General features: G+C 37.7%; 1 protein-coding gene across 1 annotated transcript in view; it reads left to right on the top strand.

The window, feature by feature from the left end:
- The first annotated feature begins 4,436 nt into the window (after nucleotides 1-4,436).
- RAP1A (RAP1A, member of RAS oncogene family) overlaps nucleotides 4,437-21,394 on the top strand; it is a 22,734-nt gene continuing 5,776 nt past the window's right edge. Inside the window, exons 1-6 of the mRNA XM_012730178.1 lie at nucleotides 4,437-4,522; nucleotides 10,204-10,272; nucleotides 13,102-13,158; nucleotides 15,093-15,233; nucleotides 16,431-16,574; nucleotides 19,658-19,773. Of these exons, the coding sequence (XP_012585632.1) occupies nucleotides 4,466-4,522; nucleotides 10,204-10,272; nucleotides 13,102-13,158; nucleotides 15,093-15,233; nucleotides 16,431-16,574; nucleotides 19,658-19,744 (555 nt within the window). The 5' untranslated portion in view covers nucleotides 4,437-4,465 and the 3' untranslated portion in view covers nucleotides 19,745-19,773. The remainder of the gene's footprint in view (nucleotides 4,523-10,203; nucleotides 10,273-13,101; nucleotides 13,159-15,092; nucleotides 15,234-16,430; nucleotides 16,575-19,657; nucleotides 19,774-21,394) is intronic.

The following is a 21,394-nucleotide window of genomic DNA, read 5'->3' as shown; positions in this document are numbered from 1 at the left end:
GACAGCAGTTTTGCTTTCTAAATGGCAAAACCAGCCCTGAATTATTTCCTTCCAACTAACATGTGAAAGGGCAAATGAATTTTAAAAACCAAGAGTTAATAGTAGAAGTATCTTATTCAGAAGTATGGAGAAACAGCTAGAAGTTTGAAGTGTTATCACAGGTTAAAGTAACTACTCTTTTTTGTTATAAGCCTTTTGAAATAGAGCAAACTCTGGGGGAAAGGAGATGACCCGGTTAGTGGTTCTCACAAACAACCAACAGTAACAAGATTTATTTACATAGGGAGTGAGAAAAGGTTGGGGAATGAGGAGGGCCTGACTTTAAAGGCCATTGTGGATGCAGTCTGTCCTGTCCCAGTCTGTGTGGTGCAAAAACCAAAGTCCAAGCAGTGGCCAGATGATAGCTGATCTGCTTGGCAAAGGAAGCAGGAGCCAGTCAAATGGAGCTCGGCCATAGGCAGAGGCCTGCAGGCAAGCTACACACCTTGGGGACACCCAGAGCCACACAATGCCAGAAGAGGAAGAGCCTCCCACCCCCCTAAAAAACAAGGAGGAATGGCCTCTTTCCATCTTTTATTTATTTGTTTGTTTGTCTTAAAAGATTTATTTATGCATACAGAGCTGGGGTACAGGCCAGAGGTGCAGGGGCGGTGAGAGGATTCACCAGAGACAAAGCGGGAAGCAGAACAGGTCGACTGACAAAGTATCTTGCTGAGGGGAGCAGCAGATGTGTCAGGAGAGGTCTGCCCACACCATGTGGGTCACTCCCTGGGCGGGCAACAAACTCATGCGGAAGTGGCTTTAACTTCTTAGCGCTGTGCTTTAACCTGCTGTGCCACCAGGGAAGACCCTTTTTATTTATTATTTTAAAAAATTTATTTATTCATGTATACAGAGCTGGGGTACAAGCCAGAGGCGCAGGAGAGGTGGGGGAGGGGGATGGTTTGAGAGGATTCAAGAGGCTGAGTAGGGAGCCCAACAGGCAGATTAAGTGAAACACTGCTGAGGGGAGCAGGAGGCGGATCAGGAGAGGTCTGCCATGCCATATGGGTCAGCTCCCTGCCTGGCGATCGAACTCATACTGCAGTGGCTTCAGATAGCTTCATAGTGCTTTAACCCATTACACCACCAGGCACTTCTTTTAATTTGTCAGACTACACTTTGTTCCTTTATTTTCCTTTTCTTTCTTCTGTTTTTAGTTAATAAAACCAGCCCAGATTGTAGTGGCTTAAAACAATAACCATACATTATCTCTAATGGTTTCTTTAGTATAGAATTAGGGAGGGTTCTGCTCATTGGATTTGGCCTAAGTTCTCCCACAGTGTTGCGACCAGATGGTGGTTGCCTGGATCTTGTAGAAGCCTTCTTTATTCACAGATCTTGGAGGACTCCACCAGCTAAGTGTTCTCAAGCAACTCTTATCTGTCTTTATGGTCTCTCCAAAATGACAGTTTCAGGGCAACTGGACAACTTGGAGCCCAAAGAGAGACATTTTTTGACTCCTCAGAGATCCAGGAGGGAGGTCTGGCAAATTTCTAACTAACTTATTGCTCAGACAATATCACTTCTGCTGGTTTTGATTTATTACTAAATGGTCCCATATTCAGAAAATACATTTTTTTCTCTGAATGCTCTTTAGAATTTTGTCCTTTTTAGTGATTTGAAATTTCATCTATAAATGTTCTGTTATGAATCTTTTGTGTATGTCTTTATGTTTGTCACTCATTGGCACTTAAAATTTGAAGACTTCTAGCTTTCTCGATTTATCTCTGGAAATGTCCTCTTATTATTTTTTTGATTCTGTTTCATGTCAAATAGCTGGTATGGAACTTGGTATCAACTCTTACTCATTCTCATTCACCCTATATCTCTGTCTCTTTTGTATCTCTGGGTGGAGAGTTGTAAAGACTTACTTTATAAACATTATTTATGAATACATCGTATTATATCGTTTTGTCTCTATATATTCCCTTCCTTCTCTACTTACTTATCCTGAGAACCACAGGAAAGTGTTGAGGAAGAGATCTTGTGATTTCAGTTGAGATATCAGTGATTTCAGTTACATAGAGTGAATTTCCATTATGCTACACTATGAAGAACATTGTTCTTTAGAAAGGTAAACCCTAGCATGATTTCTGTATTTACTTACCTCCACACCTACCCAACCCCCAACATATAGTGTTCAATTGTCAGTTTTAAAATATTCACAGCTTCTATTTTTAAATATAATTAGTAATATAGCTGTTTGTTAAGAAAGTACCCTCAGTATTCCTGAAAATTTTTTTCTTAAAAATTTCTCATCACAATTAAATTTACTTGGGTGAATTTTGTAAATGTAAATGTAAAAATTGTTACCTTTAAACTTGGATCATAATGTTAGAGACTCAAGATTGATATGAATTTCAATATAGTATAATATTTATTCCCTGTTCCTCCTTATTTGTCAGGGAATCTTAACCAGAGAGAAATTTCCTGGTACTGTATTGAGAGTGCAGGGCACGAGAAATTTCCATAAAAAGGCATAGGATTTGCTTGGAAGAACTCAGTGGTTTTCTTACTTGGCAGTAATGAGAACTAACCCCCTTCAAAAGGAAAATATTAATTACTCCTTATTAGGTATTTGTGTGTGTGTATGTGTGTGTGTTTGTTTTCTGACCTATGTTATTTTTGTATTTGCTTGTGTGCATATGTGTATTTATAACCTGTGCTATTTGTTGGGTGTGAAAACAAATTTCTGTATGTATAGTATATGTGAAAAATGGCTTTGAAACTTGAATGTCATACACTTAAATGAGGGACAGGGCCAGATATTTTGTAGTTGCAGAATACCCAAAATATTTGACCTTGAGTGAGTGCTTTCACCAGATTCTGTTTGAGGGGTTTAAATGAGCCTTGCTTTACTGGGAGACCTTCTGGAAGATACACAATTTTGGGCTAGAGGTGATTAATTTGCTTCTTGTTAAACTGATAGCAATCCCCAGACTGAGAATCTGCGCATGCCGAAAAAGGCAATTACAGACACGGGGATCTGTCTGGATGTAATACTTGCCCTATGTTTAACCATATAAATTTTTTTTAATAGAAATAAAGAGAATGATGTGAATGCAGATAGAAATTTCCTTCTGCAGTATTTAATATACTGTTAATTCCATCCAGGGATATTTGAATTTAAAACACAGTTTCTTGAACACTAAAAGTTCTTTTGGATCTTTTTTATGGCTACCATCTCTCTCCTTGTGTTCTCATGTTTTCCTTTAAGTCCTTAATACTTAAAATGGCAGTTTTAGAGTCCTCATTGGCTCTTCTGTTATCTAAAGTCTGGGACTATTTCACTTTTGTTTGACTGACTTCAGGTCACATCTTTTTCTTTCTTCACATGCCTTTTAATATTTTATTGGACACTATAGGCATTTATATTGTAGTAATTTTCCTAACACAAGGAATTGTTCAACTTACAGTTCCTATTGATTCTTCACCTTATTACCTCATGAAGTTTCTTTTTCTTTTATTATTCCTCATCAGGTTTTACCCTGCACACCATCTTTAGCTTTTAGCTATAGACTCATGTGGACCCCTATGTAGATTTTTGGAATTTTCTGTGCATGACTACTCCTCTTTGGTATGCTTCATGTCTTTTCTTGAGTTCATTCTGCACCATGGACTGAAATGTGCCTCTGAGAAGAAAGCCAGGGCAGTAGTAGATCTCTGCTTATTGTCCAATATCTCAAAACCATTGTTTCTTTTTGTCTAGTGTTTTAACTGTTTACAATGGAAAGTACCAACCCTGCTCACTCCAGCATGGCCACTGGACATTCTTCCCATGTTTTTACCTTTTAAAGTAACCATGGAGATTTAAAAAAAAAAGTCTATATTCCTTTCATTCCTCTAACAAGTTGGACTTTATGGAGTATACTATTAATGACCTATAGAGTTTTAAAATTTCTATCCATAATATTCCACTCATGTCCAAGTAATTTTTAAGGTAATATCTTACATGGTTCTACTAAATAAAATAATGAACAAAACAATAAAGAATTTCTACCATGTAATATTTTAAGCAAGTAAAAAAGTTGTAGGTCACATTAAAGCTCGTAAGTGAGCTTTTCAGAAATAGTATATAGGTTCTTTAAATTACAACATTGTAAAGAACTAGGTTCATGACTATAGTTATAAGACAACTAATTTTAATCATTTTATCTACTGCAGAAACATTCTTAGAAATAACAGTAGGCCACTGATTGATGCCTGAAGATAGTTCTCTAAACTTTTTGTTAAGATATGCTTGTTTTGCTGTCTATTCTCTTTCCTCCCCTAGCCAGTCTTAAGGGGAAAAGCAAGTAAACTTGTATTATTTGAATTAACAGTTGTACACACTTTTAGACTACTCACAGTGTTTTTATTTTTATATTTATTTATGTATTTTGGTTTTGTTTTTCAGATCGTCAGTGTTTAAACAGACCACATCATGCGTGAGTACAAGCTAGTGGTCCTTGGTTCAGGAGGCGTGGGGAAGTCTGCTCTGGTAAGTTAGCCACCTAACTACAACTGACTCATGTACAACTGACTCATGCTTTGAAACTTCTAATCATTGAGGAGAAAAAGTGGCGGTACCTTTTATATGCCTGGTCTGACTCACAAGGGACAGGAAATCTAAGCACTGATGTATAGTTTTCTAGTTGTGGCCCATTCATTCTTTCATTTACCAAATACGTATTTGCTGCTTAGCTATAAGTCAGATGCTAGTGTTTATGATTCAGAGAGGAGAAAGATTTGTCTAATTTTTAGGAACTTCCATTTCAGTGGGAAAGGTTGGTTATTATAGATACCAGTAGAATAAATCCTTCCCTGCCCACCAACCCAGATGTAAGTGCAGTGAAAGTTATTTTTTTTGTCCTTGCAGTAAATTGTGCGCTTACAAGTTCGTACTCTAGGGCATACCAGTAAAGAAAAAATAGTAATAATTTTCCTCATAGCACTTATAATGGAGAAGTAATAAATAGGTAAAAACTACTTTATTATAATTATGCAAGATACTCTGAAAGAACAGTACAGATTGTTACAAGAGACCCTATGATGAGAACCAAAATTAGCATTTGAACAAGTCAGAGCAAGATTACAATTGCTGGAAATGAGGTGAGGGGCCAGACCACAGTTACATATATGACACTGCAGTCATTAAAGGTAGGGTTTCTTTCAAGGTGCTGATAGTAAACTTGCATATATGTTTTAAAGAAAGCACTTTGATTGCTGTGTAGAGTATGAGACAGGCAGAGTGGTTATGGAAGATAAATTGAAGTTAAGATAGCATACCAGCTGGTTGTTTTTAAGATTTTTTTTTTTTAAGATTCGTTTATTTATGCATATAGAACTGGGGTACAGTCCAGAGGTGTGGCGGGTGAGAGGATTCACCAGTGACAGAGTGGGGGACAGAACAGGCAGATTGACTGAAATACACTGCTGAGGGGAACAGCGGGTGGATCAGGAGAGGTCTGTTGCAACATGTGGTTACCTCCCTGCTGGGGAATCCAGCTTGTACTGCAGTGGCTGCAGATTGCTTCATAGTGCTGTTTTAATCTGTTGCACTACCAGGAAGGGCCCAAGATTTTTTTTTTTTTTTTTTAAATGGGGTGTAGACCAGAGGTGTGGGAAGTGAAAGATACACCAGAGACAGAGTGGGGAGCAGAGGAGGCATGAGAGCAGCAGGTGAGACAGGAGAAGTCTGCTGTGCCTTGTGGGTCAGCTCCCTGGCTAGGGTTTGAGCTAGTGCTGCATTGGCAACTGATAGCTTCATAGTGCTGAGACTTAGCCCCTTGTGCCATGCAACATGTTGCTTATGAAAGTTTAGATTAGGATCATGGCAGTAAAAAAGAGGGCAAAAAGTTGTTTTGAAAATAAGATAGGAGGTAGAACTGGCTAACTTAGTGCTGGATTGATGTGGGCACTTGGAAAAAAAAAGGAACCTTCAAGGATGACTCCCAATTTTAATAAATGGGAATCTCTGGAGAATGAGCAGATTTGAGAGTGAAAATCAAGAGTCATGTCAAATTGGATGTTTGTGAGATGTTAAAGTAAATATAGCAAATAAATAACTGATTGTCAAGATAATAGTTTGAAAGAGAGACTTATGCTATCATTTTGGGTGATGTGACTTAACAGTTGTATTTAATTTCATGAGCATTAACATTGTGAGGAGTATAAATTATCCATCTGTGGTGAGTAAGAATATGTTATGTTATTTAAAGTTTTATTTATTTATGCATACAAGAACTGGGGTACAGGTCAAAGGTGTGGGGGTTGAAAGGATTCACCAGAGACAGTGGGGAGCAGAACAGGCAGCGCAACTGAAATACATTGCTGAGGGGAGCAGCAGGGAAGTAAGCCCACACTATGTGGGTCACCTCCCTGGCTGGGAATCGAACTCATGCTGAAGTGGCTGCAAATAAATAGCTTTATAGTGCTTCATGCTAACCCTTTGTGCCACCAGGGAGGACTCTGAATAGCTGTTATTTTAAATGCATGTAACTTTCTTTCATCAAGGCTCACTGATAGTCTCCACACCATGTTAAATAATCAAAAGTACTCAGGCTGACATTGGGCAGGAATTGGGGGCTGCCTTAAATCTCTTATACTAAGATACCTAAAGTGTTAGGTGAAAGTATCAGGTCTTGGTAGCTGGTGATTCTTTCACCTGATATAAATATATTTATGTCACTAACTTCTCACTACATCTCAGTACTAGAGTTAGAATCCCTATGTAGAAGACATAGTCTGGTTAATTTTTTATCCTTTTTCTTCTTCTTTGGTGCAAGTTTCACTTTTCTCTCCCCCCCCCCCCCAATACTATCTTCTGGTTAGCTTTTTGGTCTGTAGCTGTGGGAAGCATGGTGATGGATCCTTGGTATTTGCAAAGGGTTATGGTGCCTCCCCTCTTCCAAGTAGACTTGGGATTTTTCATATTCATGACAGAGATAATGTTTCAGCCCAGACCCGTCAGATCTTTGGGGAAAGACTTTGTCAATGAGTCCTGTGAAAAAGTGACAGTGGGTGGCATTTGGTCAAAGCTGGTATAATAGAATTTCTAAAAAGATTTCAAATGTGGCGTGGGTATCTGAAAGTCTTTTTCTTTTCTCTTTTTTTCCTTAGGAACACTTTCTAGTTTGAAAAGGCAAAGTTTTAGCCTTGGTTCTCAGAATCTTTTTCCATAATCAAAAATGAAGAACTCCAATCAGCTTTTATTTATGTATGTTATTTCTAGTGGCGAGCTGATTAAAAATTCATATTGGGCCCTCCCTGGTGGTGCAGCGGGTTAAGGCACTGCACTGAGAAACTAAAGCAACTTCCGCATGAGTTCGATCCCCGCCTGCCCCGGAGGTGACCACATGGCGTGGCAGACCTCTCCTATCTCACCAGCTGTTTCCCTCAGCAGTGTATTTCAGTAGATCTGCCTGTTCTGCTCCCCACTCTGTCTCTGGTGTCCTCTCACTCCCTGCATCTCGGGCCTATACCTTAGCTCTTTAAAAAAAAAAAAAAAGTCATCCAGACTCTTTCTGGACATTTATCCACATGTAAGTTTGCATGTACAAAATCAGATGGTCAAAAATACCCTCTTCAATATTCATGAGCATTAACATTATTGTGAGGAGTATAAATTATACATCTGTGATGAGTAAGAATATGTTATGTTATTTAAAGTTTTATTTATTGTAGTGGTTACAAGTTTCAAAACAACTTAAATACCTATCAATAGAACAAGTTATATAAATATTAATGCATGTTTCAAGTAGGAATATTATATAACTATTAAAAAGGATGCAGCAACTCTCTATATATGATATCCAAGCTATATTATCAGGGAGTGGAGGAAAGGGGTACGGAAAGCATAGACTACCATTTGTGTTTTATAAAAAAGGAGAGGGCAAGAGGAGATAACTTTTCAAAAATAAATAAAGATAGAAGTCGATAGGTAAAGACTTGAGAGAAAAGAGAATTCAGAATTGCGCTCTGAGTGTCTTCTCAACCTCTGAGAATAGGTGGTATTGAAGACCATATTTTGTATCTGAATATAAAGAACATATCTTTAATTAAGATTGCAGAAAAGCAACGAAAAAATGATCTGGGAACATGGAAGTAGCCAGACTTGATAAAAGCTGTTTCAGTAGGTTAGCAGGGACATAACAGTCCTGAAATGAGTTGAACAGTTCCAAGGAAATGGAATTGTCAGTTGTAGAGAGTTGAAAAGGTCTAATTATGAAAAGGAATAGAATAGAAAAGGGAGCTGGGAGGCGGGGTGTGGAGGGAAGCTGTAGGTATCAAGGATCATGAAGTTCATGGAGACACTTTGTATTAAGGCAGGAGATGGTTCTATATTTTTATGCTGGGGGCAGTAATCAAGTGAAAAAGAAAATGTTGATGTAGGAAAGGAATTTAGTAATTGCTACAGAAAAAAAAAATGAAAGCAAGGAAGGAAAGAGAGGAGCCAGTAGGATAGGTAAGAAAAATAAAAGTCTGTATGAATCATGAACTGTTCATGAGAGCTGAGAGAATGAGATCCAAAGAAGTAATGAAAGATGCATTGTGTAATAAAAAAGTAGTGCCAGATGGTATTTCATTTGTGCAAATCTCTTTAAATCGGGCTTTTTTTTTTTTAAGATTTACTTATTTATTCACACAGAACTGGGTTACAAGCCAGAGGTATAGGCATGGTGAGAGGCTTCAGAGACAGAGTGGGGAGCAGAACAGGCAGATCCACAAAGTACACTGCTGAGGGGAGCAGTGGGTGAGACAGGAGAGGTCTGCCGCGCCGTGTGGGTCAGCTCCCAGGCTGGGGGTCGAACTCGCACTGTCGTGGTTGCAGCCAGCTTGCAGTGCTGCGTCCTAACCTGTTGCGCCACCAGCGAGGGCCTTTAACATCTGGCTTTTAGAAAGTGCTTGGATTCTCATACCTGCTTCTGCATCCATTCTCTTGCCATAGTTTATGTTATATACCCTTTGGAAAAAACCCCAGTGTAAATTTGAGGGGGAAAAAAAACCCAGTATTATCAGAACAGTTTTTCCTAAGTCTCTGACCTGAACCATATTTTGAGAACCTCTCATTCTAAAGCACATTAGGAAACCTTAGGTTGTTTTTCATATTTAAATTATGTGTAATTCTAAAAAGATGTGGTACTTCAGACATAAAAATAATGATTAAAGTTTTAGTGTGATTTTATTTTGAACTTCCTTTAAAGAGTAGGAACTTAATAGAAAAAAAGTTTCAAGCAATCTGTTGAGCTTGAGCTAAAATAATGCATGAAATATTCCTTTCGGTATTTTAATGTAGATGAATTTAGTCCATTGGCTTCAGTCCACATACTTGTGACCCTGTTTTAAGAGCTTTCCAGGAAATATTTCAAACTATTCTTCTGCATTTTATTTATTGAATAAGATTGCTAGTTTCATCCTCTTTCAGTCTATGCTTAGAAAATTCTGAGAAATTGGACCCTCCTAGGTGGCCTGGCGGGTTAAAGCTCAGCACTGCAAGCAAGCCACAGCTGCTTCAGTGCGAGTTCGATCCCCACCCTGGAGGTGACTCACTTGGCGTGGCAGACCTTTCCTGTCTCCCCGCTGCTCCCCTCAGCAGTGCACTTCATCAGCCTGCCTGTTTCACTCCCCACTGTCTGGTGAATCCTCTCACCGTCCCTGCACCTTTAGTTTGGACCCCATTTGTGTATGGATAAATAAATAAATCTTTTTAAAAAAAAAATTTATGGTGACTAACTTCAGTTACAGACAGTGCCTGGACTATAATAAGCACTCAGCAAATTTTAATTTTACTTTCCATTTTTCCCACAATTAGAAAGATTTTCAGAACTTTAAAGTTTAAAACCCTTTGGCCTCTCTCCTGGTATGGATTAAAAATTGCTATAGATACATAAAGGGATAATAGGAGTTTCTGGTAAATTTTCAGTTTTTATTGTCTGTCATGTTTTCATGTCTGTATTTGACTCCCCTTGTATTTTGAAACTTAATACAGTGATTATTTAACAGTGTAATGCCGGCGGCAGCATTGCTCATGTATTTGTAACATGAACTTCATCTCTTTATAGCTAGTGCAGTCTTAGTTATCGGTATATCCTTACATTGAAAAATAATTGAAAAGAAGTTGATTTTTTTTATTTCATGTCCTTAACTTACGTATGTTTTCTCTCCTTCCCCTCCCCCCAGACAGTTCAATTTGTTCAGGGAATTTTTGTTGAAAAGTATGACCCAACGATAGAAGATTCCTACAGAAAGGTAAATTCTGAAACTTGTATACACTTGGTAAAAAGTAGTTTTTTATTCTTAATGATTTTGCAATGTAATCCATGAAATTACATTTTAAATAGTAGTTTGAGAAATGGTACAAGTGTTCTGTATCTGTTGGTACACGTTTCACAAAGACATGATGTCTCTTGTACAATTTAGGTTTAGAGAAATTAATCTATTTCTTAATGTATACATTGTTCTGGTGGTTAATTTTTTTTAACAGAAAAAAATTAGGTTTATTTATTATAAGCAGTGAGTGTGTTTTTTCTAACTAAAATTAATATTGCTTTTATTCATGAAATTTTCCAGTGACTAAATTATTTTTTTGGTTCATAAAGATATTTTCCTTTAGTCTATAAAAAATAGTTGCATTCTGTGTGATGCTAGAATGGTGGATACATGTCATTATACATTTGTCCCAAGACATAGAATGGATAATACCAAAAATAAACCATAGTGTAAACTCTCTGGACTTCTGCATGACAGTGATGCATCAGTCATAACAAACGTGCTGTTCTGCTACAGGATGCTGACAGTTTAGGGCTGATAGGGCAAGCTGGGGAGTATACGGGAGTTATCAGTTTGCTTAATTTTGCTGTGAGCCTAAGCCTGCTCTACAAAATAAAAGCTTATTTTAAAAGAAAAGAAATTGAATAGTTGGCCTTGACAAAAAATTACTTTAGCTTTTACACAGTGAAGGAAAATAAAGTAGAATAAAAGGATATCCTATTAAATGGGAGAAAATATTTTTATTGCATACATATCTGATGGGATTAATAGTCAGCATGTATAAAAAATTACATAATTCAGCAGTAATGAAACAAATGAATAAATGGGCAGCATATCTGAATGGATATCTAGGAGGCCAGTGGATATATGAAAAAATGTTCATCTTTGCTTTCAATAAGAGAGTACCAGGTTCAGACCATAATGAGATATCACTTCACATCCATTAGACTGGCACATACTAAAAAGACCACTATGTGCTAGAGAAGAGGTGCAGAAAGAACACTACTACACTGTTGGTAGGAAATGTAAACCGTTGCGGCCATTATGGAAAACAATCTGAATTTACTTTAAAAAACTAAAGATATGACTTAGCAATCCACACCTGGGCTTATAGCCAAAGAAGGTGAAACCATCAATCCAAAAAACTACAATGTTTACTGTAGCACCATTTACTATAGTAAGACATAGAAGCAGCCAAAACCCCCAGTCAAGCAGAGGTGGTAAATCCACGCCCTGGAAAATGATTTAGCCATATATCATACGGAAAGATGAAATGCTGCCATCTACAACAAAACAGAAGGAATTCAAGGAAACTCTGTGAGGTAAAAACATGTCAGAATGACAAATATTGGATATTTATGTGGCACACAACTTAAAACACTTGAAAAGTAGCAGACACTCATAACAAGAAATTAGGTCACTGAAGTTGAGGGAGGTGGAAGGGAAAAAAGGTTAAGAGGATTTAAGGGCGGGTGAGGGGGAATTAATCTGATTCTAAAAATGTAGATACAAAATGGAAAGTTTACTACTGATAGAAAAAAACAGTAAAGAATTGGGGGGGGCGTATGCCTTTATAAACTAGTTAAAACTGTGGAGAATTAATTTTCATGATTGTATTTCCACATGTGTCAAGGCGGGGAGTGGGCCGGGGAGTGGGGTGATAGGGCCATAAGAAAGATTAATAGCCAAGGATATGTACCCCCTCTGAGCCCCACTCCCCGCCACCCCACAAGAGGAGATGAAACCTACTTTCAGCAAATAGGAATGGACTGATTTGTTTGATGCTCAGAATTTACCTTTAATAGTGCTTTTAATTTTGGTTACATTAAATCCATCAAGCAGACTGGCAGAGCAGTTTCACTGTCTGCAATTTGAAAGTAAAATTGTGTTCCAGGTACATTGAAAAACACTAGACCTAATTTTTTATTCATTGAATATGCCCAGTTATAGATTGTATCCTGTAAGTGGTGGGAGAAGTTTGTGGCACTGCCAATTGTGCTTTTCATTAATTCCGGATCTGACACAGAAGCAATTGAAAATTATCCTTATGTTAATACTTTTGTTTAAGAACACAGTATTGCTTTATTGAAGTTTCTCCCAAATTGTGACTGGTTAAAGCCTTAACCACAAATGGATATCTGTAGCTGGAATGCTGAAGATAAAACACTTTTCCTAGACCATATTTACGATGTTTTTCACATGGTTAATAGTTGGTACTGTCTTTACACCAACTTTCTTTTTTTATAAAGCACTGAAAAAATAGAATTCAATGTATAGACTTTCATCTGATACACACAACTTTTCCAAAGAAGTAACTTTTTCTTAAAGCCTTGAGCATTGAGTTCAGTTATTTCATTTTACTATTTTTGTGTTCCCTTTATCTCTTAAATTAAAATTTTCCTGTGTATTAAAATTTGGGTATATTTTAGTAAAATGTTAACAACTTGAGAGTAGTTGAAGACAATATAAATATACATATTTATATACATTTTTCTGTTATATATGTACCCATTTATTGCAGTTTTCCTTAAATTACAGAGTATGACCATTTGCCTTATAGTAGTGACAAGTATCATTATTTGAATTTGCCATGATCCGAAAACATCTAAAACTCAACATGAATAGTTCTGGCTCCTATTATATGAGTAGAATATGCTTGAGTACCTGTTTTTAACTAAAGTACAAATTAGTTTTCCACCAGTTCAGCAAACTGAGAAAGGCTTTCTAGATGTCAGTGGGTACTTTGAGTGAAAAGACCAGTGGAAAGCAGACTGACATGTTGTTACATTTTCCCTCCCTTTACAACAGCAAGTTGAAGTAGATTGCCAACAGTGTATGCTCGAAATCTTGGATACCGCGGGAACAGTAAGGATGTTTTCTCTTTTATATATATAAACACAGATTGTAATTTGTGAATAGCTTTTGCAATATAAATAATTCTAATTAGTATAAGTAATTAGTCTGATTAGAAATAAAAGCTCTAATTTTCTTGTACACATGAATCATGCCCATGTATCATGGTTAAATTGCATGTTGAGTTCACTTGCAGAATCTTTGTTTCTTATCCCTGTATTGAAGTAAAGATACATTATTTTTGCTTTAAAAATATTTTTAATCTAGAATTTTAGTTAAGACATATTTCTCTGGGTTTTAGTAAGACTTTGTCTAATATCACCATAGGAATTCATTTTTACAAAAATTGTTTTTGCTTTTTATTAAAATTTTAATGCCTCACAGGGCTGGTAACAGCTACTTGTTTTCTAACCAAGTCAAAAACCTTTTGCATTAATTTGAACCTCATTTTTCTCATCTTTAAATGAGTATAGATAAAATGGCATTAGCTTATCATATATGCTTAGAATGATAAATGAAATGATGATTATCTTAGCACAATGCCTGTTATGTAGTATGGGCTCCATGTATTTGCTTCTGTTTTCATTATCTTTATTAATATCATCTTCATAATTTTGTTAAGTTATTGATATTTTTCAGTTAATATACTGCTACAAAAAAAAAGCATGCATTAAGTTGTTTTTCTTTTCTTTCTTATCAGCTGAATAGGAAATCTTCCCCTCTTTCCCTTCTCACACCCCCATTTTCTTAACTTTTGAATCAGCAATAATCCCCCTGTTGACAAAGATCTTAGCAGTTAAAGATTACTTCTACTTCTTTACACCATCTCTACAAATATGAGGGTATTCTTTCTTTTTCCTCTTGTCTAGACTAAGGCAGCTCTTCCCTGCAGAGGTCTTTCTTTTGTGCTCTCAGATATCCTCTCCTAGCCTGTGCTCAGCACAGTGTCTGTCTGCACCAGTGCCGTACATAAAACTTGGAAAGTCGTTGGGACTCATTACTTTTGTCCCAGTTCACAGCTTAACACCTTGAAGAATTTTGCTTATTCTAACATTGTTCCAGTCAGATTTGTAGGTGATTTCAGTACCCAAATAGAATCTACACAGATATAATGATCCAGTATCTTGAAGTGTCGTCAGTTCCTTGACTTCTGTCCCATTTCAGCCACTTACACCCGTGCTTTTACCCTAGGTTATGCAATTGCCAAAAATGGTGAGACCGCTGGTCTCATCTCGAGCATCCCATTCTCCTCACACTGCCCCTCAGACCCCTGCAGCTGCCCTGGAACTGACAGTTTAACCAAGTATCTTTGATAACCTTTCTTATCTTCAAAGCCCTCTCTCTTTACATTGCTTCAAGTTGTGGTCTGTCCATTACACTCTATCCCTTGCTTGGATCGTCTAATTCTCTTGACTTTTCATCAACCTTTGACTCTGGTGCTCACCTCACCATCTTTGGTAAAATTTTATTCATCTGCTTTCCCAGAAATGACACTTGTCATTTTCTACCCATATCACTGGTTACTCCTCAGTCTTCTCTCCTAACTCATCTGTATCTCCTAACCATGGTTAACAAACACTAGAGGGTCTCATTTTTAGTACTTGGATTTCTCTTTTCTAACAAAACATATTTTCTTTAGTAGCATCAAAATAATGCAATTAGGATCTGTGTGTGAAATTATATATAATTTTTCTAAATCAAAAGAAGTTAAAGTGGCTAAGCTTTTCCTTCTGATTCTATAGTTAATTATTGTTCCTAGTTATATAAGTAGGAAACAAACATTCCCTGCAGAGTTTCTAGAAGGTGTGTATTATGTCTTACATTTTTTGTCATGACAAATGTAATAAAAAGTCAGTAACTTACTTGTGATTATTCCTATTTAAATTGTTTTAGTCCAGTGTTTAATAGATCAAACTTAAACAATTGCCTTTTTTTTTTTATTACAGGAGCAATTTACAGCAATGAGGGATTTATATATGAAAAATGGCCAAGGGTTTGCACTAGTATATTCTATTACAGCTCAGTCCACATTTAATGACTTACAGGACCTGAGGGAACAGATTTTACGGGTTAAGGACACAGAAGATGTAAGTATTTTTTATCTCTGGAAGACATACTGCCATCTCTGCATGCAAGTAGTGTCCATTGTCGTGTTCAGTAAGGGATTTGGAGGATGTCTGCTGCCTGCCTAACAGAGCCCGTGACTCAGAAGGTCGAAACACTTTCTAAATTACCTGAAAATGACATGCTGAGATAGTTGGAAAAGTAGTACAGAAAAAAGAACATGCTCATTGTGCTTTGGGGATAGAAGAATATTAGTAGCGAAAGGCGTCAAAGGTATTTGGAGAAGAAGCAATACTCAAGTTGAGCTTTGAAAGGTGGTGGTCGTTATCAGAAACAGTTCAAAGGATATTTACAACCATAGTGGTGTAGTCCTATTTTAAAAATTCTGTTGGTGTCACTTTTACTTAAAAGGTTTTTTTCTAGGGTTTAATTTTATTTTTACTTTCGAACTCTTATTTAATGAATGTCACTGCTGTTATGTTCTTTTTTTTTTTTCAAATAAATTGTATTTCAAATGTTAACCACAGCTTTAAACTACAGAGAGTTTCTTTTTAGTTGTTTGAATTCAGGTTCAGAATTCATTAGTCCTGTCTGTTTTTTGTGTTCCCTCTCATTATTAGTGGGGACATACGCACCTGTGTGAGACCTTGAACTAGGGAATATTGTAGGCAGGAGAGATTTATACCATATGATTCATGACCAGCCATAATCCAGTGAATAGTTCTCTTCCTTCCAGTGACTATCTGAGAGAGTTCTGTTTTCATATAATGGCATGCAGATCACTGAACTCTGGATTAAACTTTGTAAAAACATGTAATGAGCTTTTAAAAATGAAGTTTAGATGTGTATAGTCTTTCATTTAACTCAATTGCATATTTTGGGTGTAAAATCCATGTCTCTCCAACTTTTGTATATTGCCATCATTTCACAAACAAATGATTTTATTTTATTCTCTGGGCACCTTTTAACCAAGACTGTTAGATGCTTCGCTAGCAGGCTATGTTATTTGAAGTAGAGTATAAAGGTATATAGCCCCCTATCAATTTCTTTCCTCCCCTCTCTGCCCCCCACAGCACACAGATAGATGTTTTCTTTCAGCACTTGGTGAAGCTTACAGTCCTGACTAACACACTTTTGTAGGTGGCAGATATTTTCCTACCTATAAGAAGAGAGTAAATAATGACTATATTAGTACTTATTTTGTTTTTTCTTTCTCACAGGTTCCAATGATTTTGGTTGGCAATAAATGTGATCTGGAAGATGAGCGAGTAGTTGGCAAAGAACAGGGTCAGAATTTAGCAAGACAGTGGTGTAACTGTGCCTTTTTAGAATCTTCTGCAAAGTTAAAGATCAACGTCAATGAGGTAACCTCCATCTGCCAGCAACACCGACAAGTGCCTTTTTCAGTTTACTTTTTAAGTTAAATGCAGCCCAAACCAGTGTGTGTGGGGGGGGGGGATCTCGTTCTTTTAAGTAAACTTCCTTGTAACAACTTACAGAAAACATAATTCCTAGAGGTATATTCTTTGTATAAAATCACTTTGGTCATTAAAATGAGAATGTTTACCTTATTGGCAGAGAAGAAGTTTAAGTTAAAGAATATGTTTAAAATCCTGCTAAGTGACAACGTGTTCTATGAAAACTGTCATACAACCTTTGTATTGTACAGAATTGTGTGAATAGGTTGTAAAGGCAAGTAGGAAAATAGAAAAATCCAAGTAGAAAGATGGTACCTTATAAATACCACAGAGTTTGGTGATTTAAGTCCTGCTGCTCTTAGGTTTGTGACTCAAAGGGAGGAATCTGTGAGTGTGGACATGTAACAGTGATTCACTCTGTCTTCTAGGCCTGTACAGCAGGTGTGCAAGAATTTTTGCCTCTAACTAAAATGCTCCAATTATCTTGAGAACTTGGCGGTAGGCAGGGATACTTAACAAGTAAGCTGCCTACCTGGGTATAAGCCAGTGATTTTTTTTTTTAAACTGCCCCTCAAAATTTAGTACAATCCCCAACTAAGCAAAAACTTAAGTTCCCTTTTGTTCATTTTTACAGGTGCCAGTGTGTTTCATTTTAACCAGAGTAGGCTTTTTTCCTTTCCTGGTAGTGTAGAAGTGTTCACTTGCCAGTGTGCTGGCTGCTCATAGTGTCACAGGTAAACAGAGTTCAGATCACTTACACCATGAGTAAGAATTAAGAGTAAGTTCGATTATGGGTCCTCTGTTTTTGCTTGCTGCTGCTCTCTAGTCTTACTTCTTTAGGTCACTTTCTTAACTAGGATTATGACTGTAGACAGTTGTCTGCTCTTAAAATAACCAAATTACTTTAGACATCTGGAAGGGGAAAAAAATTGAATTTTTGATTTACAAATAATCAAGAATGCCAAAACTTGCTTTTTTAAGTAAAAGCAATATTGATAAGTACATAAAATTATGGAATTCATGGGCTTCCTGGTGGTGCAGGGGTTAAAGTTTCAGCGCTGTCAAGCTGTTGCCAGCCACTGCTGCATGAGTTCTATCCCCAGTCAGAGAGTGGCCCACATGGTGCAGCAGGCCTCTCCTGTTTCGCCTGCTGCTCCCCTCAGCAGTGGATTTCAGTGGATCCACCTGTTCTGCTCCCCACTCTGCCTCTGGCAAATCATTTCACTACCACCCCCATACCTGTGGCCTACATCCCACTTCTTATATGCATAATTAATTAAAAAAATCTTAAAAAATAAACAAATGTCATTCATTCAGCCAGTATTTATTTTTGTCTTGTATATGTTAGACACTGGCTAACAGTCATCCAGACAGATACATTCTTTCTCTAAATAAGTTTACATCTTAGTGAGGAATAGATCCTGCTGAGATTTTCAAGAACAATTAATTCTTTTCACTGCCAACTAATGAAAGATTACATAATATGCTTCCAGCATCAGTTTTCTCTGTTCCGGAATTATAATTTCGGATAGATGTTCATTTTAAAAATCTTGGCTAATCATAGCATTTTAATTTTTAGTGTAATCTTTTCAACAGTAACAAGATACCTGAGATAGACTGCAGTAGGACTGGTGACTGAGCTTGACCAGGGGCAGCAGTGTGCAGCCGGCATCTGCACATAGTCGGCCTCAAGTGAGGTTCTTGCTGTCCCTGTCCTCTCACTGGTACTGACCCAACCTAGTTCGCAGTGCTCTCCTGGGCCTGCTTGCACCAGAGTCCAGGGAGCACCATGGAGAGGAGGAGAGGTATTCACTTGCTAAGCATTGAGCGTTGGTGGGAACTTCCATGCTAATAAACCCCTCGCTGCGTCGCTGTTTCCAGTCTGCAGGAGCTCCTTCATCACAGCAGTCTTGTTAATGTCAACTCTTGCGACAAAGGTTTATAAAACAAGATGGAAAAACAGCAAACAAAATTAAATATACTAGCTATCTAAAAATCTTTATTCTTTTGAATAACACAAACTTAATGCTAGAAGTTCTTGAGTATAAGAATTAGAATTTTTTAAAGATTTATTTATTTATGCATACAAAAACTGGGATGCAGGCCAGAGGTATGGGGGTGAGATGATTAACCAGAGACAGAGTGGGGAGCAGAACAGGCAGATGTACTGAAATACACTGCTGTGGGGAGCAGTGGGCAACACAGGAGAGGTCTGCTTCACCCTGTGGGTCACCTGGCTGGGGATCAAACTCATGCTGCAGTGGCTGTGGACAGCTTCACAGTGCTGTACTTTAACCTGTTGAGTCACCAGGAAGGGCCCTGAGAGTTTCTTTAAATGTTTCCTTTTTCATAGCCTCGTAGTCCAACCAGAGTTCCTTGATAATTAGCTCCTTAGACAGCTAATGTCTTGTATATTTTTTAAAGGTTTATTTATTTATGCATAGAAGAACTTGGGTACAGGCCAGTGGGGTGGGGCAAAGGAGGGGGTGAGGAGAGGATTCACCAGAGACAGAGGATTCACCAGAGACAGGCAGATCTACTGAAATACACTACTGAGGGAAGCAGCGGGAGACCGGAGAGGGCTGGTGCTTTGCGTGTGTCAACTCCTTGGCCATGGATCAAGCTTATGCTGCAGTGGCTGGTGATAGCTTGATAGTGCTGAGGATTTAACCTCTGCACCATCTGGGAGGCCACTGTAAAGGGCATTATTGGGATAATTGACAAAATAGGAATTGCTCTGTAGACAATACAGAGTCATGTGCCAGAGCCTTGAGTGGTAACTGACGTACTTATGTAAGAAAATATCCTTGTTCTTAAGGAATATAGACTCAACTATTAAGAGACTTAAGGTCTACTTATGTAGTAACTATGAGTACTATACTTTCAAGTGGTTAACAGATGCCTTTGGGGGGGGAGGTAAGGGAAAGAGAAGTGATGAAGTACATTGAAATTTTTAGCATTTACCAGAATTGTTTTGTGCAACAAGGTCTCAAATGTTGGTGAATAAGTACGTTTTTGTTTTAATGTAGATATTTTATGACCTGGTCAGACAGATAAATAGAAAAACACCAGTGGAAAAGAAGAAGCCTAAAAAGAAATCATGTCTGCTGCTCTAGACCCAAAGTAAGCAGCAGCTCTGAGCCAGGTAAGAGGCTAAAAACAGAACAGACACCTTTCTTTCTTATCCTTTTATTCAGGTTTTCTCCCAACTCTTAACCATGTGTCCTATTTCACCTACGAGGGTATTTGAGACTTCTGTAACTTGTAAATGTGATATGTATAGCTTAGAGATATGTCCAGCTGTTGGGTAATTTCTCTCCCCGTGAGAGTCAAAGTGGCCTGAGGGCAAGGGCCAGGTCACTTTTGCGCACCAACATCCATAGTGCCTGCTGACAGTGGAGACTCCTAGAACAGTGTTTTAATGAACAGAATGCTTTCCCAGGTTTCACTCAAATTCATACAGAAGTGACAGTGGCTCATCTGAAACAATAGGTTTTAAGTACACTTGATGAATTATTTCAAAGTGAACACACCCGTATAATATCACAGTACTCAGCCCTCTCCATATGTAACTCCTGCCCTAATTTCTGGCACCATGGATTAGTTTTGCCTTACTCTGATTTAGTGTAAACAGAGTGTACTCTATATTATGTCTGAATTCTTTCATCAAAAACTTGCTATTGAGAATTGTCTTTGTTACTTATAGTTCCTTTTTATTGTATGACTATACTAGCAATAAACTTTTCATATCTTGCTATTGTTGCATATTTGAGTTCTTTTGCAGAACTAGTTTAGGATAATGTACAAATTAGTGTAAACATCTGTGCACCTGTGTATATCTAGAAGTGGAAAGGCCAGACTCTACCCTGTGTATATGAACTGCCTTCGTAGATACTGCTAGAAAGTTTTTCAAAGTAGTTTGGTATTACCAGTTTACACACCTACCAGATGTTTGTGAGTTCCCTGTCTTCCCCAGATTTGGTGTTGTGAGTCTTTTTAACTTGAGCCATTTCCTTGGATGTGTGGTGGTATTTCAGTTCAGTTTTGGTCATTTCTTCACAAATACAAGTTGACTTTCAAATGTTATATCTGTAGGTGCCTAAGAACAAACTGACTTTACCACCTCTATTTCATTAAGAATACCACTGGAATTAAGTCTCAGTCCTACCACCGTGAAGGCCCACTGTGAGGGCTTGAGTTCAGGCGCTGGCCTAGGAGCTGACCCATATGGCACGGCAGACTTCTGTCTCGCTCTCTGACCCCCACCCTGTCTCCAGTGAATACTCTCAAACCCATCCCCCCACACCTCTGACTTGAACCAAAATAAATACATAAAAGCTTTAAAAAAAGAGAGCGAGTAATTAAGAGAATCCAGTGGAGAGACATTAGTGGCAGCATCAAGGCTGCCTGTCTGAGAAACTTAGGCCTTTTGGGACCATTTGTTTTTCTTTAATTATATTTTCAAATTCCCTGAGTAGTATCTATTTACCTTCACCAACTCTATGTAAACAGTCCCATAAAGGAATATTTTCTTGGAGTATATTTATGATGTATTTTGATGCTAATTATATGAGTATTACTAAACATGGTATTGTTGGAGGAAAGTCAACTGTTCCCACTTGAGAGTTGATTGCACAACTCTTGTAAGCCTCTTGAGTCTTTTCAGTACATTACTTCTTCCATCACACCAACTAAAATAATATGTGCTTCCTTAGAGATGAGTGAATCTCTCATCAGGAAAGTAAGAAAGTAATTGTACCCCCCCC

This window comes from Condylura cristata, unplaced genomic scaffold (assembly GCF_000260355.1).
Source record: "Condylura cristata isolate star-nosed mole 26May11 unplaced genomic scaffold, ConCri1.0 scaffold00026, whole genome shotgun sequence".
Lineage (NCBI taxonomy): Eukaryota > Metazoa > Chordata > Mammalia > Eulipotyphla > Talpidae > Condylura > Condylura cristata.
Note: the sequence above shows the minus strand (reverse complement) of the source record. Positions and strands in the feature narration are given on the sequence as shown.